Here is a 22,362-nt window from a genome sequence, read left to right as displayed (position 1 = left end):
CTAGTTACAAAACCATTCGTACTAAATGTGGACATGTGCTCTGCTCTCCCCTGATTAGTGTTGGGCCACTTTTGGTCACCCTCCTCCACGTAGCTAAAAAAATAATCGCTTTAGAGGAGAACTGTCAAGGGCTGATCGATCCCTAATTGATTAAGCAACTGGTGTGCAAGCTAGCTATCGATCTGTTGCAGTATCCGAGCATGCGTTCGTTGCGGTGCGGTGTGCCACGTCCGATCCAGTTAGCGTGCATGCAGCTCACTATAGGTAGCAGCTGGCTTTTTGCTACAATATTCCCTAGCCTAGCTATTAGCTACTACAGGTGACTAATTAAGTACGACGCGAGAACTAAAGAATTACTCCCGTAAGGACAATTAGTTGGTACTGAACTCGTCCATCATGCATGCCGTACGATCATACCATGTTGCACCACCTACAAAGTTGCAGCAAATAGCTTGATAAACTATGCGTGTATATTCGAAAGTAAGATTCTGGTGTTATCCAATAAGCAACCAGGTGACCAAGTCAAGATGTACGTATGAACAAGCAGTAGTGTGTGCTAGTCTCGGCTGAATTGAAGAAGATGTATACACACTACCTTGACTACATGTCAACGCACACGTTGACTTGCTGTGCCAAAAGCATATGGACGTGTTGTTTTTTTCCCCCCCACCATCATCAAGACATCAAATCAAAATAGTGTACGTATAAATGGAACTTATTAGCTGCACGCGCGTCAAAAAGTTACCAGTTAGGTCGTCTGCATGCAAGCACTTTGTACGTGTCAGCTGGCTACTTCAGGTCAAGTCAAACACCGGCTAAGCTAGTGCACCCACCCGAGATCGACCACCAAAACCCTTTGAATGCAGTGGCTTTTTCACCCGGCATCCACGCCGGATGAATCGCCGGCGCATCGGAGCTTGACCACATGGATGGATGGATGGATAGCAGGATCTGCCTATCTGACGATGGTCCTGCGCGATCCGTCGACCAATGCATGCAGCCCGGGCCGGCATATGCACGGACACGCAGGAATTCAATTCGGTGGATGCGATGCAATTATGAAACGAACGCAACAAGATCCCATGCATGACCCCAGCTAACTACTGTGTGTGCACGGCCGGTGATCAACTGGTCGCCATGATCGCTGTCGAGAGCAGCAGCCTGACGACGACGACGACGAACCCCGCTTTACGGCCGGAGAAAGCTTATTATTACAGACCTATATATGACGGAGACAGAGCCTTAGTTAATGAAAGCGCACCGGATCGGTATGTAATGTTTGCTTCCTCTGCAGCGGCCAGGGCCCAGGGTGTCGCCGGTCACCCGGACCCGGCTTCAGAGAGAGCAAAAGGCGTAGGAGCCGCTGCCGCTGATCGGGTCCGTACTCTCAACCTACCTAGAGAGGACAAAGAAAATATGCGACGATCAAAGGATCAACCTCTGATTCAAAAGTAAACTGCAGAGGACATTGGCGTTCCGTGGAGTTATCAGCACCATCAGCAAAGGGGTTTTCTTCAAGCACAGCAGCATCATTTCCAACAGCTTCCTTTGTGGCTACTGCCTGCCTTGAGACTATAGAGAGATTCAGGCTGCTAGTTCTTCCTGCACGCAGCTCAAAAATCTTCGCCACTCTCATCAGACAAATTTTTCGAAGGGAATGTATCTCGTTACACATTGTTTAGATATAATAAAGAAATTATCTCATTCGCATTTTCTTGATATAATAAAGGAATGTATCTCATCACATTACTGTCAACAGAATATCGGGTCACAGCACAAAACCCATAGACCACGAGCACAACACACATCCAATCTAACAGCCCATACAGGCACCAACTTCCCAAGTGATGCTACAACAGGTCATCGATGAGAACCAAGCCAACACCATTGGACCACAACATTTCATCCTGATTCAAACAGTTCTAATCAGTAAATCACTCGACCGCTCAGGGCTTTGTTGGTTTGACGGGGATTGTTGAGGATTGGAGGGGATTGAGAGGGACTAAATCCCCTACAGGTCATAATCCCCCCTCAATCCCCTTGGGGCCATTAACCTAACAAGCCCTCAAGGAGACAATGCTTTGATTCGCCATGAACCGGTCTCGCTATGACCTGACCCATGAGCTCTCAGCATCCTTACGTAATGCTCAAGGGTGTGAGCGTTCTCGTCTACCTTGTCGTTACATACTGTATCCTCGGCCAACTTCACTGCAGCCGTTTGAGACACTACAAAATTATCTGCGGCCTGCTGCACCTGACGGGCACTTTCCTCTTTCCCCAGTTGTATTAGAACCACGAGCAGGCTCTTCAGCTCATTTTCAGCACTTCCTGTCAGCGCCATCCCCTTGAGATGCTCCACAAGGGCCATCTCCTCCCCGGGACTGCACCCATGAAGAGAGACAATGTCAGTCCACATGCCACACAACAAACAAACCCAAATCAAAACAAAAAAAAAATGCAGGTTGCCAACCTTCCAGCTCGTATCTTGCCACCTTTTTTTTGCCGCCTTGCCCCTCGTGACTTACTGGCTTTGCTGGATATCACTGAAGCAGTCGACTCCTTGGTTGACCTGTCCAAACAGAATTCAGAGTACCACACTGATAGGTAACTAGAGACAGATAGAATTCGATCTCAGGATTCTTTGTGAAACAAGACAAACTATGTAGCGAGGAAGGATAACAAACAGAGATAACACGGGTTCTGCAATCTTACCTTGTGGTATATGCGCTCATTTCACTGAAGCTAGTGCTCACTTCTGAAATGCTGTCATCTTCAACATCCATAAACCGGTCTTCTGACTGGAGTTTGGCAGCAAGGGACAATCTCCTCTGACGCACAGCCAAATAACGTGCTATATATTTACCAACCTTCAACAGTCCTTCCTGGTACTCGGATATCAGTGATACAGCACATTCTGAAGCTGCATCTCTAACAGTTCCAACCAGATCATGCCTGGTAAGCATGTATGCAACTCTAAGAGCCTCCTCCCATTCCCTTGCCATGATATAATAATTTACACCTCTCTCGGCATCTGAACAATACTCTAGTGCTACTCTAGCAGCATCTCCTGGCTTGCCAAGAGCTTGGAACTCATCACATAACTCGTGCGCAAGCTGAGTAATTTCTTCCTTTTCTAACTCCAAAAGACCTGCAACGGTAAACACACCTTTCCAGTCCCCACAAGCACGGTAAGCTTTCAGTGATTTCTGATATGATGAACAGCACTGGTAAGTCAATGCAGCATCTCCAAAGCATTTCTCTTCAGAAAGATGGTCGCCCCATGCCTCAAGAATTTCATTCCTTTTATCAGGTTTATTAAATAACTGGAGGGCCAGTGGGAACAGCTGAGGATTAGAATTAAGGAGTTTCATGCAATCCTCGTGATACTCATTACCAGCAGAAACAACGTTTCTGAGAGCACTCTCATATCTTCCAAGCCTTAAATCAATCGTGTATCTCATGATAGCAGGAGGAAGGCATTCAAGACTCTTGAGAAAAGGAAGGAACTCTTTTGGATCTTTTTGAGAATTTAAAGCAACAATTGCAGCAAGATTCAGATCATACAGCCCCAAAGCAGCACCAAAAACAGCTTCAGTGTCCGTTAACCAAAGCAAGTGCTTCAGAGACTCTTCAGCAGAAGGGTAAAGCTTTCTCTTGGCATCATCAAGGCCACGAAGTTCCAGTTCTCGAATTACTTTTATTCTGTTCAGTGCTTCCTCCAATAATGGAGGTTCACTACGGGCTAAAGTGGTCAATACACAAAGTTCTCTTGATGAGCTCTCCTCTATTTGTTCTTCAAGGGCTTTTCGAACTGCCATCAGGACAGAAGTGACTTTGTTGCCTAAGAAACCAGGTGTGCACTCAATATCAACCATTGGGACCGCACTCTGATCAGGAAAAGATATATAGGCTTCATACAATTTGCTGCTGACATTGTCGTTCTTCATTGAGCAAACAAATTCAGTTATGTGGCTAAGGTTATTAACTTGTTTGACAAAGTCTGCTGCTAACTTTATAAAAACATCACAACCACAATAGTCAACAATGATATTGAAATCTATCCGATGCCGCCTCACCATATCCATTGCATCTTTGAAACGCCTCTGAGCCAGTGCCTGAACAATTGAAACGAGAACCAACTTTCTAGGGTAGGTACACTCTAAGTTACCACGTATTGTTTGCATTATGACCGCTGCTTCATCACCATGGAGAACACCAACCAACTTTGCCCCCTTTTCCCACACAGTGATGTGTTCTTTGCTTTGCTTTCCTCGAGGATGACTACTGGCATGGCTGTCAATTGTCACCTCGTTGTCTTTAAGAAAGATCTTATTGACATCCACAATGTACAAAAGATCTTGCTTAGTAGTCACAAGCAAGTGGCTCATGACCCGCTCAGTGGTTCCATAAGCACTAGAGTAGAATGTGAAGCTGCTGCAGTTGTCACTCAGTAACCTTTTGCCCATATAAAGCTTGCTGTTATCATCGAGTCCAAAGAGAAAGGGTTGAGCTATACCATTTTCATGGCACAGAACTGCAGTCATCCAAGGACATGATGCTGGAAAACCATGGTCCGAATCAACCTCACTGATTTGTGCTGGTACGCACATTTTCGACAGATTTAAACTTGAACAGTACTCAACAATCCTTCCTCCGCTAATTTGAATGAAGGCTGAACCTTTTTTTGCTGGATTTGGAGAGATTCCAATGACTGAACTCTGCAATGGCACTTTCTTTGATACTCTAGCTTGCCAACCAGATGAACTCACTGAACCTGGCACAAAATCCTCTGAACATACAAGTCCAATCTCATTGATGGAAAATAGTGAATCATGTTTGTCTACCAGGTTACTAGCTTCAATGGACCCAATAGGTGTTGAACAGTAGTGTTCACTATAGCAACAGATACCAAGCAAGGTGTGTGTATCTATCCAAGCTAGGTGCATACAGTTGTCCAAAGTGAAGTCAGAAGAGCAAGGGTCAACACTTATCCTGCTGCCTTCAAATTCTTCCCAAGTATCTGGTGCTGGAAGCTCCACAGCACACAAATTGCCATTTGAGAGATAAGCAGCCAATTGGGTCTTTGAGTTACTGGACACAAAAGAAACCTCATTCACTGCACAAGGAAATGCAAGCTGGAACAGAGACATGGGAGGTGGCATGAGGCCCAAATGAAGAGGAGTAACAAGAATATGGGAACCATCAATAACAAGTGCAACTGAAGTCTCACTGACTGCGGTAGTCCAAGCAAACCTGTGAATAACAACCTGGCCACCCAGTGTCCAGCAAATCAGATGCATTGGTTTCGTTGGATCCCAAAAGAACTTCACCCTCTCTTCCTTTGTGTACCGCAGTTCATGTTTCAAGTACCAGTGATTGTTCCTGCAGGACCATATTTTAATAACATCATGCTGTCCAGAAGAAACTAGAGCAGCTAGGATCTCGGAATTGCAGTTCCACTTTAAAGCGTGAATGGCAACCTCTGCTGGCTCATCAATAGAAAAGTGGCTCCTCTCTAAGCCATTCTTCTCATAGAATACAATGAGAGGGCATTTTCCCTCTGTCCTCCGATCATGGATTGTGGCAACCTTGGCTCCACTAGGCATCCAATCTAACGATGTTCCCATAAAAGTTTTGGCATCTGAAGATGAATGAACCTTTCCTGATTCACGTTCCCATATAGTAAGCTTTGTGGGGCCATAAGCGCCATCAGGGGCCCCAAGTGTAGCAAAATACTTCCCATCCCCCCGCCAAGAAATTGAGCTTCGGATCTGACAACCGGTACTGTCTATGTCGCCTAAGGTAGCATCCTAAGAAGAAGCATGTTTAGAACGGGGAACAAAAATAGAGCACATGTATCTTTGGTAAGATTTTAATATAGAAAACATACCTGAGGATCAAGAGAAGTCTCAAACAGCACTTCCCAATCCTGTGTGATGACAAGCAGTTGCCCAAGTCCAGTGGTTACAGAAAGAAGGGCCCCATCGGGGCTAGAGGCAATGGTGTTGACACCACCTTCCAATCTTCCAACAACTTCGGTTGTTTTTTCCTCCACATTGTACAAGAGCAGGCAACCAGCCGATGAACCAAGGAGTAGAGACTCCCTCTCCATGAGATAATCCATGGCAACAATGCAATCTCCAGGCTCAAGAACAACCTCCTCCACGTCGGAGTGTTGAGTAGAAATTTTACTCCATGGCAGTGGTTCCTGCAGCAGTTAGACGAAAGCAGGACAGTCAGCACAACATGGAAAACTGCAAAGATGAGGTCGTCATCATAGTGACCTTTTACCTAGACTGGAAACAAAATCATTGGCTATACAGCAACATTTGTAGAAACAGTAAATCAGCGATCAATAAGTGTTGTTTGCTTGCTTTCTAGCGTACATAAAAGAAGGGATACTAGCAGTATAGTCTGTATGCGGTGAATGAGTAAAAAAAAATTGTCTCGAGTCCTCGAGATGCGGCAGCTACTGCAATCAAATGGGGTGGGATGGAATTGGAGACCTGTCCCTGTGTGGAGGAGGCGGGGAGTTGGACGGTGTAGATGAAGTTGGCGGAGGAGGCAAAGAAGGCGCGGCGGCGCTCGGCGTCGACCGCGGAGGCGAGGAGGGTCTCGCCGTCGAGCTGGAGCGGGAGCTGCTGCGGGAGCCTCGTCACGAGGCGCAGGTTCCTCATCTCGCCGCCGCCTCCGACGCCGAGGGGTTTAGGGTTTTAGTGGCTCGAGGAGTTTTTCTTTCGCTTTGCCCTCAATCTCTCCCTCTGGATCGCTCGATTTTTCGGGCTCCTCGATGACGGCAAGGGCGCCGAGGGAGCCGCTGCCGTGAGCGGGAGAGAGGCGGCGGCGGCGGCGGCCGGGGGCGGGTGGGAGTGTCGGAGTGCGGACGGCGTGAGAAGGCTAACTGGGCCACTGGGGTTTCAGGATTGCGGAATTTGGTTGGGGGAGCTATTGGGCTATTGGGCATAGAGAGTTCTGGACTAAAAATTCGATGTTCATAGAGAGTGCTTGATATATATCTTTGGGTGGGCTTGCTGGCCTTTCCCGTCCACCTAGCCCAACAGAGGTCCTCGCTGGAATTACATGGAATTCCACAGGGCCGGTCTAGCTAGGGCGGGCGCCAAGGTGATAAAGAGCAAGTATAACAAGGGGCTGTAAGCTGGCTGAATGCTGACGTGGAGGAGAGAGAAGAGGTGAGAGAGGAGAAGCGGGCTATAAGCTTACAGCCGACTTGGGCACAGGAACCAAGAAACTTTGTGAGAATGACTTGTGGGCCATGTATTAATGGTGAAGAGCTAACCATTGTACGAGTGGGCTAGGAAAAGGCTGAAAGAAACCTTGCAGCCCGCTTGCTAGCTGCGTTATTAAACTTGCTCTAACTGTGACCACTAGGGCCCACGAGAGTTAGGAGAGACCGCCAAAAATTATGGAGATAGAAAAGGCAAAAACTCAAACAAAAACAAGCAGCAAACTTCCTGTAAAGTTTACGGAAAGCTGGAAACTTAGTTAAGTTTACGAGTTTTTCATAACTTTCTGAGCTCAGAAAGCTAAACACATCTTCTAAAAATTATGGTTGGCTTTTCAGAAAAAAAAAACAGCTGCAACCTTTTTAGAAAAGCTCAAAAGATGCAGCTCAAAAAAATATACCCTAAATCCTAATAGCATACAAACATGCCCTAAATCCTAATAGCCTGTGTGATCCATTAATGCTATTTCTTCATTTTATCTATATAGAGTATAAATGTTGCCATACATCTTTCATTTGTTCCCTGTAGTTCCTCCAGTAATGGAGGTACAAATCTTGCTTATTTCTTACTGGAGGTACAAATCTTGCTTATTTCTTGACACGCGGCGTCCGGCGTGCTTCTCCGCTTCGTTCGGTCGCGCCACCGCGGGAGAAGCGGGAATAAACGGGCACATAGTTGAATTTCTTGGATCGTGGATGCAGAGATAACATCAACAAGTTGAATTCAGCACGCTTTTTTTATATAAACATAATATGATCTCTGTATACTAATGGAATTGGCATACACGGATGTAAAATTGTTCCAATTAATACATTTTACGGCAATTAAGTAGATACTGCATGCATGTGTATAATTAAAAAAACAAATAGCTTTCCCTTGATTCTGACGCATTTTGCAATCGGAAAACCGAATAAAAAGTGTACATGTTTGTGCGTAAAGAAAGGACATTAGTGTTTTCCTTGCCCGAAGGGGATGTTAAGGCCGGGCGAAGGGGACGGGGAGGGTCACACTCACTCACACACGCACGGTCAGTCTGCTGCCTGCTGGAGTGCTGTTCTCCTCCTCCCTGGGATTCGGCCAGTTCTTGCCCGGGCAAGCAGATCCAGCGCACTTCGAGGGGGGATGCAAGCAAGAGGCGCGCGTGATAACTCGACGACAAGCTCACGGGCAAAAGTCGGTGTCACGGGCGCGTGGCACGTAACAACACTGCTTGCCTGCTGCTACTGTGTACGTGTCATCGATCAGTCTGTCGAGAGAGTCATTAGTAGTACAAGCAGCACATTACACGATTAATTCCTTCGATCATGCACACTACGTACAACGCTAGCTACGAGTACAGGCACGCACGAGAGCTAATATCATCACACGGCTGGTGGATCCAGATGACACTTGTGCACGCACATACATGGTCCTATTTTCATTATGCCAACTGCTACTGATGACGATTCAGAACCTTAGGTTCAGCTTGGCACTACTACTAGTAGATTTCAACATACACGACTAGGTAGTTGGTACTAGCAGATTACATATCACGCGGACGATATACATAAACACGTACGTACTACATACATACGTAGCAGGGATGGCAGGTCCGTCCGTCTCGTCGTCATCTTTCATGGCTGGCTGGCGGATTGCAGCTAGCAGCTTGCGTCCCGGTGAGGTCGCTCGCTTCAGGGGCACTTGGGCCTCTTCCTGGGCCCGGCGGTGAGCATGTTGCGGTAGCAGGGGCACTCGTTGACGCCGCCGCGCGCCCCCGTGGGCACGCAGTTGCACTCCTCGCAGCAGAGGCCGCAGGTCCTCATGCACGCGCCACGCGCGCGCGCGCTCGCGCGGCCGCACCGCACGCCGCACTTGCTCGAGCAGAACCCCGAGGCGGCGCCGGCGGTCTGGAGCCACGGCGCGGCCGCCACGAGCACCACCAGCAGCAGGAGGAGGAGGGCCGCGGCGGCCTGCTGGAGCGGGGGCTTCTTGGCCATCTATCTCCTCGCGCTAGCTGCTGGCCTGGCCGACACCTGACGGAGCGGTGTTCTTGCGGTTGCGGCTGCGATGTGAGCTTCGGGTGAGTGAGAGAGGGGCAGAGGGCCGAGCATGCTTGCTTGGCTCGGTCGGGTTCGGGCTCCTTTGTACTGGCAGTGGCAGGCACCGGCCGAGAAGCCTCTGGAGAGCGGGCGACGTGTCGCGCGATCACGCCCCTGCACCGTACCCGATTGTCCCTGTACTATACAGGCCAGGACGACATCGCTGCAAATATTAATGCCCGCCGAGAAAGGACACGGCCGGCGTGGGCCGGGGCGCCGGGGAATGCAGCAGCAGCGAGCGGTGTTCGGTGCTAGGGGATGCGGGATGCCACTGCGCCCGCACGTTACCCGGGGGCCCTCCCGGGCGTGCTCATCCGCGGACCCGTGAACGTGATGCCTCCGGCCGCGGGCGCGCCCTCCGTCCCCGGTCCCCGCGCACCACGGCCGGGATTGGTGCGCGTGGGCGGTCACGCCTGCCCCCCGCGGCGCACGGCGCGTGTCCAACGGGCCATGCCCATGCCGATGCAGATATGCCGGCGGCCAGGGCACCGTACCGGGCTCCCCCGTGAACTTCATGATAGACTTTACAGAGGTTGCCACTGTGCCGCCGGCGGTGCAGGGAGTGGGACTTGGGAACGTAGTAGGGTCCGGTTGCGACATGAGTGCCATACTGCGCTCTACAACATGCCCGCCTCGTACATCGTACCATACCAATCCCTGCGCCCGCCCCCCACCACCCCGCGCTGTCTGTGGGCGGCAGCGACAAATAGACACCGGGCAAGTGAAAATTGACCGGGTTCTCTCATTTTACTTGCAAATCCATTCGTATGCTAGCACCTGCAAACAAGTGGATTGTATCGAGTTTTGAAGTGCATATGACACAACGTTCCTCGATTCGTGTCCTTGGATGTGTAAGTGTGTAACCAAGAGCTTACTAGATTTCTCTCACATTGCTACCTCGCCAAAACCGTGTGTATAATCACATCCAAATCAAAGTAAGCGTACATGGAAGTCTCTCAACTCTTTACACCAACGTGCTACACGTCAAAAAAAAAGGCTACATACAAGCTACAACAATCGAGCAGAAGGAATGCAAACTGCACACTGTAGATACAAGATAAAAAACAAAGGTTGGAAGGAAGCGTCCGCAGCTTAGCCGAAGGGCGAGGGCACAGCAGGTCCCGGCCCACCGGCGAGGGCGTCGGATCTCTTGATGCTCCCCATGCCACAGATGACACACCCCGGCGCTGAGAGCGCCGAGAACTTGGCGCCGCAGAGGTCGCACACGTCGTGCCCGATGGTCGAGAGCCGGCTGAGGGTCACGGAGCAGAACTGCGAGGGGTCCTCGAACGGGTCGATGGACTTGTTCGTCAGCCCTCTCTGGACGCACATGTCGATCAGGCTCTTGAGCTCGTCCTGCTTCGTGGGGGGCGCCTTGGAGTAGAGGAGGTCCAGCATCTGCTTGGCGTAGGCGTAGTTCTGGACCTCCATGTTCCGCTTGATGGCGGTCCTGATGCAGTTGATCCGGTGCTTGGCTTGGATGGGTAGGGAAGCGAGGTGCCGAGATAGCCTGGCCATTTCCTCCTTAGCACTGAGAGTACCAGCGCCTTGAACCCTTTGCAGGCGAGCAATTTCCTGCATTGAAATCAAAACTGAGCTAGGGCAACTGCAATCTTATACTGAGCATAAATTAGGAGGCACATCCTATTATGTCTTCATGCCATATCAGAAATTAAATTACCTGTAGCAGAGCAACTGCAATCTTATACTGAGCACAAATGGTGGCCTGCGCTTTGATATCAGCTTCACGTGACTGGTCCTTTGCGAGGGCCAAGAATGCTTCATCCAAACAAGATAGTGCATCGGTAAGCTGATTCTGCTCAAGGTGAGCAAGAGCCATCTTGTAGCATTCTGCTGCAGGAGCACCACGCGGTACCTGTAACCATGGATGAGGGTGTCAAGGAAATGATCCCGATCCATCAGATTTGTTTTCAGGAAAAACATAGTACCTGGCCAGGGCGCACAGCAGTAGGAGCTGGCGGACGAGCAGCTTGCTTTGCCGCTCCAGGACCCTCCACCAGAGTGCTGAGATCAATTGGCTGTGATGGAGTGGGAATGCCAGGTTGAAAGCCCTGTGGCTGTGAAGGAAGTGTCTGGGGTTGTGAAGGAAGTGGTTGGCTCTGTGGAGGAACACCACCGTCAGGCAGGCCAATGTTGTCCATAGGAATGCCTGGTTGCTGAGGAAACTGGGACTGCTGCGGTGGTGCTTGTGGCGGCACCCCACCATCTGGAAGGCCAACGTTAGCCATCATGTTTTGATTAGGTACTGGTGGGCCTTGATACATTCCAGGAGCAGGTTGAGCCATTCGAGACAGGACTATTCCAGGAGGGGGTAGTCGAGCCGCAAGTTGATGCGATGGAATAGTGTTCTGGAAGAAGTCCTCAGGGATAGGTCCAGCCGTCACTCCCATGCCTGCAATAACAGGACCTGTGGCACCAGAGGGTGCTTGTGGTTGAACTAAAGTATTTGTTCCAAACAAATCAATTGCAGTATTTGGCATTGCTGGAGAAACAGCAGCTGCTGGACCTCCTGGCTGCGTAGGAGCCTGATTGAATTCTTGTGGTGTCCCTGATAATGATCTTGTCCTACTCAGTGGAGGACCCAAGCCTAGCTGTTTGGTTGCTTCTTTCAATTTGTTAACATCAACAGCAGATGCAGCCGGCTTATCACGTATCCTTATATGTATCTTTTTAGTCTTCGAGGTAGACTCATCTTCATCACTACTCGCACCATCAACAACACCATACAAAGTCTTCTTAAACTCCTCAGCAGCTTTTGCCTGTTCATCAGAAGATGCAATTTGGACACCCAGCTGCCTGGCCAGAGTATCACCAACCGAATCACCACCAGCAATTGCCTTATTTTTCTCAGCTGATTCGGAAGATACTGGCTGTGCATTCTCACTACTAGCTGCTGCTATAGCTTTAACCAAACTCTTTTCACTTACTTCCACTACATTGCCCCGGCCCTTCATCACACCCAAGTACACACCAATATGATCTGCAACAACGGATGGGATACCTGCATCAGTTGTCTTCATGTAGGGCATGACTTCTCCTGCAAGCTCCCACTGAGGTATAGTCTTGATGTTAGTAGGTGTTTTGATCTCCCAGTTTCCACCGGCCCATTCAGGACCTTTAGGAACCATACTTTCAGCAGCAAAATTGGCGAATACGCCCTGCGTCCATCCAGTTGAACGAACTCTTAATATTCTCTCAAGGTATCGCCTCAACTCAGAATCTGTAGCAGATTCCTCTAACTTTTGCGCAAGGCGCCGCAATGCACTGGGGTTCAGATGACATATAAATAGATCCAGCATGCTCTCATGATCTGCAATAACTTCAAACGTTTCTTTTGCACTGTCGAACTGACCATACCTGAAAATATGTATTGAATGTTACACTATAATTCTTATCAGAGCCTATCTCTTTTCAGGATCAACATAGAAGAAAAATTCAAAGCAACAAAAACAAGACAGGCAACTTGTACCAAGCAATAAAGAGTCGGATGATATCAAAGAAAAAAAAAAGGAAATCATTTAGTCATGGTCCACAAAGTAACAACAAAGCCTTTTAGGTCCAAACAAGTTCGTCTAGGCTAGAGGTGAAACCCAACAAGAGCCAACAAAGAGGAAAACATTATATAGAAAATGTAAAAAAGGCATTAATGTAACACCCTAGTCCCAAATATGGCTCAGTCCTAATGCATTTGGCACTTGGGTTTATATGTTGGTGATCTCACTTTCAACTAGCAAGGTGGGACTATTCTTCCACATATGCCATGCCCCTCACATGGGCCACTTGTGGGCTCAAATTCATCCTTGGGCTGGGATGTCACAATTAATAATAGCAAAAAATATTATATTGAATAAACATAAAATACAGAAAAGATTGCTTTGGTAAAAAAAATTCTATAGGATTTTGCTAATTCTTCTGACAACCAGATAATTTGCTAGATGAGCATCTAGCCCATCACAGAACATTTTACAAAATCAACTAGCATGGATTATGGATTCAGTCTGGTGCAGGGCAACATGGGAATATCATAAAATACATTTAGGAAAGGTTCTGAAAGTTTGATGTGCATCTTTAGTACCTCTAATCCACTTTGATAAGATTAACTACCTTTAAAATGCTTCATATTTGGTTGATTAAGAAAATGGTATAATGGACAGTAGTTGTGAATATTTACAGTTTAGCCATACAATTGGAGACTATCCTAATTAAGATCAGGTAGAGATGCCAGCAGAACATACTTTATACATGCGTATCCCAACTCTCGGAAGCGCTGGAACAGATGGGAAGTGGGAGGGCATTGAGGATAATCTCTGGAACGCAAGAACTCATCTTTCAAAATTGACAGAGCAGTAGAGAACCGAAGAGCTTTAATTGCATAATTGCAGCGCATAATCTAAAACGGTGAGGGAAGAAATGTTAGCACAAGTGAAAGAAAATGCTGACAATATGAGCACAGATTAAGCTCACTTGGGTAAACTGAGGTCCTGCTTGAGATAATGATACAGCAAGGTCTCCACAAACAGGAGGTCCTTTAGCTAGTATGTCCAATGACCTTGCAGTAATGCGTAAACTATCGAACCTGCAAGAATGCAACCCAACAAATACAATGTAATCAGAACATGGTGATCCAACCAACAAAATCTATGAGAAAGATTACGCTAACTAGAACAGCAACATATATCAATAACAAACACATAGCACTACCTCTGTGCTAAAATTAAATAAGAAGAGTAATTAACAAGCATACTAAAAAGTGGACAATGGAATCCAGAAAAAAAAATACCTTGAGGTTATTTGGTACAGCACTTCTGAAAGATCAAGTTTTTGCTCAAAATGTTGCTGCATGGTAGCAAATCCAATGAGAAGAGGTTCAAGAAGCCCAACTAAACAGCTCCTTATTTCCACTCCCTTTTTCTGTCTTGGATTTATATCTGTTGGATTTACAAGCAGCAGCCGGTCGTTCAATGCACCAATTAATACTGCAAATATAAAGGGCATATGGTTTAGTTCAGCTTCAGCACAAACTGAGGAAGAAGAAAAAAGCAACATATCGGTAGCATGCTAACAGAACTGGAAGCATCACAAAAGAATCTAGATTGATCACATTTAAAAAAAATAACTGTAATACTGTATGCTATGGATCTTACCTGAACGAGGAAAGCTAGTGGAGAGGATTGATCGGACTTTGTTGTCCCAGCCAAGCATACTTATAGCAGTTGCACTTGAGAAGATAAGTGCTGGTCCAACCCACAACATTGATCGATAGTACAAAGTGGTTAAGTGCTCAACAAAGTAAAGTGGCAATTTACAACGGATAATAAATAGGCTAGGTTGCTAGCAGAGTTTTGTATAACAAGATAAGAAGGAAGAGTAGGGGGAGGTAGATGCAAGACTCAGATAAAAAAGGATATTGATGGGAGACCCCGATCAAATTTTGTTGAGCTGCTTGATAGTATGTCAAGATCTGCAGAAGCAATTAGTACCCTCTGAGTTGTCAATATTCCTACTACTGGACCTCTAAGAGTTGTTTGCCAATGGACCTGCATAGTGGACAAAATTGGTTACAGTCAATTGTAGATAAGTAACTAGTTGTACATACGGTTTTGGTGGTGGAACTAGATTTGTGGTTACTCCTTGTACATGAATTTTAAAAGCCCGAATACTTTCTACATCATTTTAAAAAAAAACTCAAATACCAGCGCTGTTTAAATTTCAAATCTTTCATTCATGAAAATAGTGCATACCATGTGCATCTAATTCAATGACAACTGCCTGCATGCAGTAAGGTTTAATGTAGTATCTACAGCCCATGGCCGGACTTTGTAAATGAATGGTTCAGTGCATGCGTCATGCAGCGGCTGGACTTAAGAAATTACTTCATCTAAAAAACTGTAGTGTCTCATGCTAAAAGCACAGTTCTAAGTGTAAGAATGTGTCCTTTTTTTTGTGTATACTTAGTTATTTGCAACTCAACCGAAACTCCCAAAGAAAGCATCAACAGCACACAAATGCAAGTGTGAACTAAAATACAAATTTAACATCTGAAACATTAAGAAATTGGCTGCATCATAAAATCTAGTTAGTTCCTATCTGCATAATAGCAATCAAACTAAACTCTAAGGACTAACCACCTTAAAAATATTTTTTGGGAAAGTGGATACAAAATTTTTGAACCTGATCAAGCATATCATCAACAACTTAATATTCAAAGCTAGCAAGGATAAAACACCTGAAGAACAGTCTCATTTGGTTTCAACTTGATAAACTTCTTCCCATCAGTTTTTGTTGTGATGGATAGCCCATTGTCTGTAGACAGCCTGTATCCCTGCAGGAGCTTTGCGAGTCCGATATGCTTTCCCGAAATCACATACAACAATGTTGATTCTACAGGACAAAACAATGCGTTGGGTCACCTACTCGCCAGAGTTCCATTTAGATAAAATTTTCAAACAAGGAAACCCTAGCATCCTTTATTTTTGTTCTTTGATGAAAAATGAGGGAATCAGGAGTTGGAAGAAGGATGAGAGGAAAGCAATCCACTCAACCTACCTAGAGGAGAAGAAAATATGCGATCAACCTCTGATTCAAAAGTAAAATGCAGAGGACCTTGGCGTTCCGTTGAGTTAGCAGCATTATCAGCAAAAGTGTTTTCTTCAAGCACAGCAGCATTATTTTCAAGAGCTTCCTTTGTGGCTACTGCCTTGAGACTAAAGAGATTCAGGCTAGTTTTATCTTCCTCCAGAATAGCATATTGATTATCATCTGGGCCCAAAAAGGCAGCATCACGACCTAATAACGAGCCAAATGATGCAGCTGTCAGCAAGCCAGGTAGAAATTACTAAAACATAGGTAAGTAAAATACATGTCAGGAAGAGAGATACCTTTTATCGAACTTCCTTTGCTGTTTACTGTCTGTAGATCAGTCTGCTCCCAGTAAAGAACAACTTCATGCGCCACTCCATTTGGACCACTTAATTCAAACACAACAAGAAAAAGATGCTGCTTTGGACTGTAAGATATATTCTTGGGATGGCATTCCATATTTGAGGGAATCTGAGAATGGATTACATTAGAGAACAAATAAAAGGAAAACAAGCAAGAAAATATTGGTCTAATAGACGGTAAATACCGTTGAGTAAAGCTTCTTATAGAGATTGTCGGTCCCAGATGATAGGTTATGGGCCATCAAGTTAAATCCATCCAAATAGAAAGCCCTAACTGGATATTGAACAACACGGTTTTCCTTATTGAAGAAATTCAGCTCCAGATGATATGGCTGGACTTGCAAAAATAATGAACTGCTTAGAGAGTGAAAGGGAGCATATAAGTGAAAAGATAAAATTACTGTGATAATTACCTGACAAACAGGAACATCTCGCAAAAGGTTGCTAGAATCTGAAATTGTAACGAGAGGTAGGCGAGAGATTGGACCACTTTTAGCATGCCCTTCCATGAAATGCTGCACAAATCATGTAGAAGAAATTAGAAATGGTCTACAAACACAATTATTGACTGAGCTGGTAGAATCAACCAATGGATAAGGACTCAACATGTAGGAAAATGGAAGGCTGAAATGGAACAAAGATGCTCAAAGCCTGAGTTAAAATGTGGGAACACTGCATATGGCAAAGATTCTTTGGGAGGCCTCATTGCCAAACACTCCTAATTCATTTGTTTTCTATACAGAAAAAGAATGTCTTACATCATATTCTGTAACCTAGATGGGTTCAATAAATGTTGTAACAGTTCAGGTTGAGCCACTATATAAAAGAAAAGTGGAAAAAAATACTTTTCTAGCACTGCTAACAGAAGAGAAATGTCACATACACTGTGAAGGAATGCCTTTCTTGCAACATCTGAAATGGTTAGCTGGCTCTGGCTGACAATAAGAAAACAAGTGAAATCAAGCCAGCGATCAATATGACATGAAATGAATAAAGAATATATTTACATAGTGAAACACCATAAAAATCAAATTCATACAAATGGAAAGTTTCTATGATTTATGTAGGAAATACTTAATTTTACCCCTTCAAATGCTGCTCTTGCAGCTGTGCCTGAAGTTGATGCTCTGCTAATATTCCTGATGATCCCAATGCTAAAAGTTTCTCCTTCAAAACAGCAGCTGTAGCACCAGAGCAAATCATAATGTACTTAGGGCATGTATGAACTGCTCAATATATCTAATTATTACAAACATAAAACCATTATGCAGCAGCAAGTCAGCCAAGGAATAAAATAAAATCAGATTAGTGTGCATAAGCAGCCTGATATTTTGCAGTATTTTGTCCTGTATCAACCAAGGTTCCCATTTCCACAAGCCTCATTAAAATAAACATGAGAATAACTACAGGAAAAGGAAGGTTACCAGTTGATCCCCTAGCTCCCTGAAGAAGAGCAAAAAGTTGTCTCCTCCCTTCCCTTGTGTATGCAGCCTTGTTCTTTGCAGCTTCTGTCCCGGACATATCCTGCAAATCAAAGATGTCAAGTGTCCCTGAAACTCTTGGCATTAAGTGCCAGAATTATATGGATTCATAGTTGGTGTGGCCTAACCGCAAAAATTACAGCAGCCAAATTGAACTTGGGATGTACTGCCAAATTTTTTATTCGGGGTAGTGGGTACACTGCTTCTCCTCCTTGAAGAGTTAGTATCTTTGTGATATCCATTGTTTCAATAGCTGCACCATTAACAAAAAAAATGGTTGTGGAAAATCATTCTCAAGCAAAATACATAAGAAATAAACCATGTAAATGTAAAGAATGAAAGGCAGCTTGAGAGGAAAAGAAAGGATTTCTCAATTTTCTCAAAAGATGAGAAGAACAAAAACTAACCTGCACGCTCGAAGAAATGAGTTTCCATAGGTTGTCTGTTAGGGTTTATTATAACTCGTGTCTTCCATACTTGAAGTGATCCATCCTTTGCAATAGTAACAAGCAACCGCAGAGTAGGAAGCCAGGATACAGATGTGATAGGCTGGGAACCAGCCTGTGTACTAAGTAAAAGTGAAAAGTAAAAAATCAGTTAAAAAATAGACAGAAAGGTAGCTATGACAGAACAAAGAGGAATCATAGGATTTGAAATCATCAAAAATAGAGAAACCAACAACAAAAAGGTGCATGCAGATGATTGACCGGGACAAAAATGCATCATTAAAATTTTTCCATATCCATTTGATGCCAAGGAACTGCAAGCATTATATCAGAACTTTTAAATCATAATTCATGTCTGAAGATGCATTAAATCAGATGTGGATGCAAGTTTTATCCTTATAGGGGCAAGTTATCTCAGATAAGTTTAAACAAGTCCTAGTGTGTGCTCTAAGGAATTGTAGGAAAAAATTTCTAGTTTCACTTGTGCTTTAAGCAACTCAATGTCTGACTTCACAAATAATGAAAATTCCCTTAGCACTGAGATCAAAGTAGCAACTTGTATTGGAAAGGGGAGGAACAATGGGCAAATACAACTCTGTTTTTCCACTCTCAATTACTTACATGCCAATCATACTTGGCCTCTCAGTTGATACATCCCATGCCAGGAGAGTACCACCTCTATCACCAACAAATATCCACTCCAGGGTCGGATGAAACCCGAACGCACCAGCTCCCATTAGCTTAATTGTACTGTCAACAGCAACTGAAAAATTGTGCAAATTAAGAAGCTGGTACATGGATAATCATATTAAAATGCATTAATATATAGTACAACAACCCATCTTACGTTGTAAGGTGTAGTGTACAGCATATGTCTGGATGTTGTAGGCACGTATCAAGCCTTCAGCATAAGCTACATACTAAAATTGTAAGCTTGTATGTCAGATATGGGAAAAGGCAATGCACAACAATATAGAATATTGCTGTGTAATTACGAACAAGAAGCAAACAAAGATATGGTTGCCTACCAATACAGGGAGGCGGGGATGGCAAGCCAGGTTAACAATAGGTTTTTTAAGATCAGTCTTTATTTTGGTTGGCGGTCTCCCTCCTTCAACAGTCCCTACAACTAGAAGAAACCAAAAGGTTAAAACATGGAGGTGAACGTTTAAAAACAAAACCAAATGGAGAGCCATTATAAGCCTCCTAAGCAACAAAAAGACCTGCAAAGCTAAGAGAATAACCTGTTACACTCATTCTTTTGTGAAAACCGAAGAAGACAATAGGCTCAAGGGGTGTCAATGCAAGATGAACTTCCGTATCTATTGAGACATGATCTGATTTTTTTTCAGGCGAGTGCAGCACAAGTGTCTGCTCCGTGGCAAAATCACAGGATCTGATTGTAGCATCCTGCAGAGCAAGAGATATAGGAGAGGGTCAATGGTTGCACAAGTTATTAATTAAAAAAATACAAAACTCACAACCAATAGACCACGTTAAAGCATGCTAAAGAGTTATTTATTCACTACATGGCAGATGACTAGATAAAAAGGGCTCAAGAATATGCCTATAGCCTACTAACAACAATGAAGGAACATCACTTTTCTGACTTTCTGTGCGCAGTATCATAAGCGTTTGCCTTATTTTGGAGTTAGTGACAAAAAGGTGATTCACAGTTGTAGCAATAAAATAAATTACTTTTTCAGGAAAAAAGAAGAAGAAAGAAAGTGAAGTATTGAGGCAGACCTCAAGAATAGCAATAACAACATGACTAGTGGTAGGGCTATATGCCATACGAACAACACGGGTGCCAAGGTCAATTGAAGCTATCTTGCTTCCCGTCAGAGCATCAAATTCTGCAAGCAAATAGGAAAATTAAGACAACTCAGAAGATCCGTGTGCAGCAACTAAAGCACTCTATTGAGTTCCTCAACAAACTTCAGCAGTAATTATGCATTAACATTACTTAGCACAGCACTCTTTGATAAGAATAAGTGGTCTGGTTATCACAAAGCAACAACCAAATGATTTCCCCAACAAAAGAGTAAAAAGATGAAATGAACCAACGCACTAACGGTTGTAGCATCCAAATTTTCATGGTTGTCAAGACCAACTTGTTCTGATGATACCATGTTTTTGAGCATCCTAAGCAAAGAATTTGCCAGTTATTCACAGATAAGCGTCATGGCTACATGGTACAGCAACTGAATTATAAAACCTAGTGAAATGCAAGTCTAAACAGCATGCTGTTAAATGGTACTTCATACCAACCCCCAGGTGTTTTAACTGCCAAAATCATCACTTAAGCACATATCAAGCTATGAAACTGACCTATAAACTAATCAAACTGTTACTGCAGGTTCATGGTACTGCTTTCAACAGGGGAACATTACTCAGAGCAACGCAGTAGTCTTAAAATGGGATCCAACGGAGTTGATCATAAGCTCCCTCCAATTCTATAGTTGAGTCGCTAGAGATCCGAGTCCCTTATACCAACTCCCCCTATTTCCACCAGCCGAGCGAACCCGATTGCAGACTTGCAGTGTACACCCACCTCAGATCAGAATCGGAAACTGCGGCACGCGCATCCATTGGAGCTCCACCCAAGCACCTAAGACGAGGCTACAGCGGCCGAGGGTGGTTAAAGCGGCGCAATAGAGGACTTACCAACTACGTGGGTGCCGATGGCGACGGCGACGATGGCCTGGGAGGCGCGGAAGGCGGCGGCGTGCGGCTGCATCGGGCGGGCCGAGGCGCCGCGGCGTCCGCCGGAGTGGCGCAGGTCCAGGTGCTGCACCGTTGTCCACTCCATCGGAGCGCCGGATCTGGTCTGCTCCGGCATCAGGGGCTTGTGTGGCTGCCACCCTGAGCCGAATTTGCCTGGCCGGGGTCCTCCTCCCTGCCCCCCACCCCTGAGTCTGACCGCCCGCCGCCTTGCTGCCGGCCTTCAGCAGCTCGATCCTGCTGCGGAGCAAGCTGCTCCGCTAGCGATCTGTATTTTGGAGGAGCAGAAGGATTTGGGGGGTCGATGGGATCTGGGTGTGGAAGAAAGACTGCACCGACTGGAAAATGGTCTGGAAACATACAAAGTTCTATTTGAGCCGTCGGATCTGGTTCCAGTGGCTTGGATCATGTCCTATCAGCACGTTTCGCAAAAGCGCCTTGCAGTCAGATATCAAGCTGGAAACATTTCTATCCTTCTCAAAGAAAAAGGCCATTTCTATCGTGTCAAAAAAAAATTGCATGGGGCAGGTCACGATTGTATAGATGCGGGATTCAAGTTTCCACGAATTTTAAATTTTCACATATTTTCTAACTGAATGACAAGTCTTCAACTATGATGCCTTCAAAATATGTCGTATGGCAAAAATAACACGAATTTTAAATTTTCACATATTTTCCAGTGACAAGTCTTCAACTATGACAAGTTTCCCGCCTATGGTATGGCAAAAATAACACGAGGTACAATGGATATAATCATCTATCGTCCTCTCACCCTTGAATTGGACGAGTCGGGTCACCCTCTATAGATGCCTTACATCTTCCCTTTTGATGCAAATCAAGGGTTCAAAAGTCAATCCCTCTTTTTTTTTACTATGATGCCATCAAAATATGTCGTTAATTTTTAGTTCCTCACTTTTGAGGAAGTTAAGCAAGCTCATATGAAAGGCCCCGTATCCACTATGCCTTCTTTTCGAATAATGTAAATTAGTTTCCTCTTACTAAAGAACTATGAAGACTTTCTACAGAATTCTCACTAAGAGACAATGGTAAACAAATTGACATGCATAATCTCAACCATAACTATATGGGAGTATTAGAAGAAGTTAGGGGATATTTGGTTTGAGAAATTTGGTTGTCCATGTTCTCACTCATTTTTTTTATAGAAATGGAATGGATTGATCATCACCATATCATTCCTTAGAGGCTAACAATTAGTATAAACATAACAATGGAATCGCCTCACCAAAATTTATGGAATAGACTCGTGATGGACCACCTTCATCTATGATGAGGTGATTCCCCAAACCAAACATCCTATTAGTCTTTTCATTGACAAATGATTATGCGGTTGGGTCATGGCATCTAAACCACCGTTAGTGTTGCTAAATGCTGATGCTTTAGGGAGAGACATTCAAGAGCCATTTTAC

At 45.0% G+C, this 22,362-nt stretch overlaps 3 protein-coding genes across 3 annotated transcripts; all 3 read right to left on the bottom strand.

The window, feature by feature from the left end:
* Nucleotides 1-1,677: 1,677 nt before the first annotated feature.
* LOC101763499 (elongator complex protein 1) lies at nt 1,678-6,905 on the bottom strand. The gene is made up of 5 exons (XM_004982391.4): nt 6,507-6,905; nt 5,891-6,208; nt 2,713-5,810; nt 2,471-2,569; nt 1,678-2,381 (listed from the first exon to the last, which is right to left on the bottom strand). The coding sequence occupies exons 1-5, from the start codon at nt 6,675-6,677 to the stop codon at nt 2,066-2,068; spliced, it is 4,002 nt and encodes a 1,333-aa protein (XP_004982448.1). The 5' UTR covers nt 6,678-6,905; the 3' UTR covers nt 1,678-2,065.
* A 1,600-nt stretch (nt 6,906-8,505) lies between these two features.
* LOC101763095 (peamaclein) lies at nt 8,506-9,350 on the bottom strand. Its single transcript, XM_004982390.3, has one exon. The coding sequence runs from the start codon at nt 9,218-9,220 to the stop codon at nt 8,915-8,917; it is 306 nt and encodes a 101-aa protein (XP_004982447.1). The 5' UTR covers nt 9,221-9,350; the 3' UTR covers nt 8,506-8,914.
* An 828-nt stretch (nt 9,351-10,178) lies between these two features.
* On the bottom strand, nt 10,179-21,250 carry LOC101762686. The gene is made up of 24 exons (XM_012842721.2): nt 20,879-21,250; nt 19,958-20,067; nt 19,456-19,621; nt 19,240-19,340; nt 19,059-19,131; nt 18,833-18,974; nt 18,173-18,333; nt 17,894-18,018; nt 17,709-17,808; nt 17,369-17,465; nt 17,168-17,219; nt 16,698-16,799; nt 16,470-16,616; nt 16,222-16,393; nt 15,890-16,129; nt 15,570-15,724; nt 14,752-14,880; nt 14,488-14,605; nt 14,124-14,319; nt 13,808-13,919; nt 13,579-13,733; nt 11,272-12,700; nt 11,004-11,198; nt 10,179-10,897 (listed from the first exon to the last, which is right to left on the bottom strand). The coding sequence occupies exons 1-24, from the start codon at nt 21,051-21,053 to the stop codon at nt 10,415-10,417; spliced, it is 4,935 nt and encodes a 1,644-aa protein (XP_012698175.1). The 5' UTR covers nt 21,054-21,250; the 3' UTR covers nt 10,179-10,414.
* Between the last annotated feature and the right edge of the window lie 1,112 nt (nt 21,251-22,362).

Source organism: Setaria italica, chromosome IX, assembly GCF_000263155.2.
Source record: "Setaria italica strain Yugu1 chromosome IX, Setaria_italica_v2.0, whole genome shotgun sequence".
NCBI classification, from domain to species: Eukaryota; Viridiplantae; Streptophyta; class Magnoliopsida; order Poales; family Poaceae; genus Setaria; species Setaria italica.
Note: the sequence above shows the minus strand (reverse complement) of the source record. Positions and strands in the feature narration are given on the sequence as shown.

Bases quoted from the DNA above. Each gene is read 5' to 3' on its own strand.
- LOC101763095 (XM_004982390.3), bottom strand. From the start codon at position 9,220: ATGGCCAAGAAGCCCCCGCTCCAGCAGGCCGCCGCGGCCCTCCTCCTC.
- LOC101762686 (XM_012842721.2), bottom strand. From the start codon at position 21,053: ATGCCGGAGCAGACCAGATCCGGCGCTCCGATGGAGTGGACAACGGTG. The intron at 19,341-19,455 runs GTTATTCTCTTA...GGTTTCTTCTAG, and splicing joins CAAAAGAATGAGTGTAACAG to TTGTAGGGACTGTTGAAGGA. The intron at 16,617-16,697 runs GTAATTATCACA...TTGCAAGTCCAG, and splicing joins GAGATGTTCCTGTTTGTCAG to CCATATCATCTGGAGCTGAA.
- LOC101763499 (XM_004982391.4), bottom strand. From the start codon at position 6,677: ATGAGGAACCTGCGCCTCGTGACGAGGCTCCCGCAGCAGCTCCCGCTC. The intron at 5,811-5,890 runs GTATGTTTTCTA...GCTTCTTCTTAG, and splicing joins AGACTTCTCTTGATCCTCAG to GATGCTACCTTAGGCGACAT. The intron at 2,570-2,712 runs GTAAGATTGCAG...CTGTTTGGACAG, and splicing joins ATGAGCGCATATACCACAAG to GTCAACCAAGGAGTCGACTG.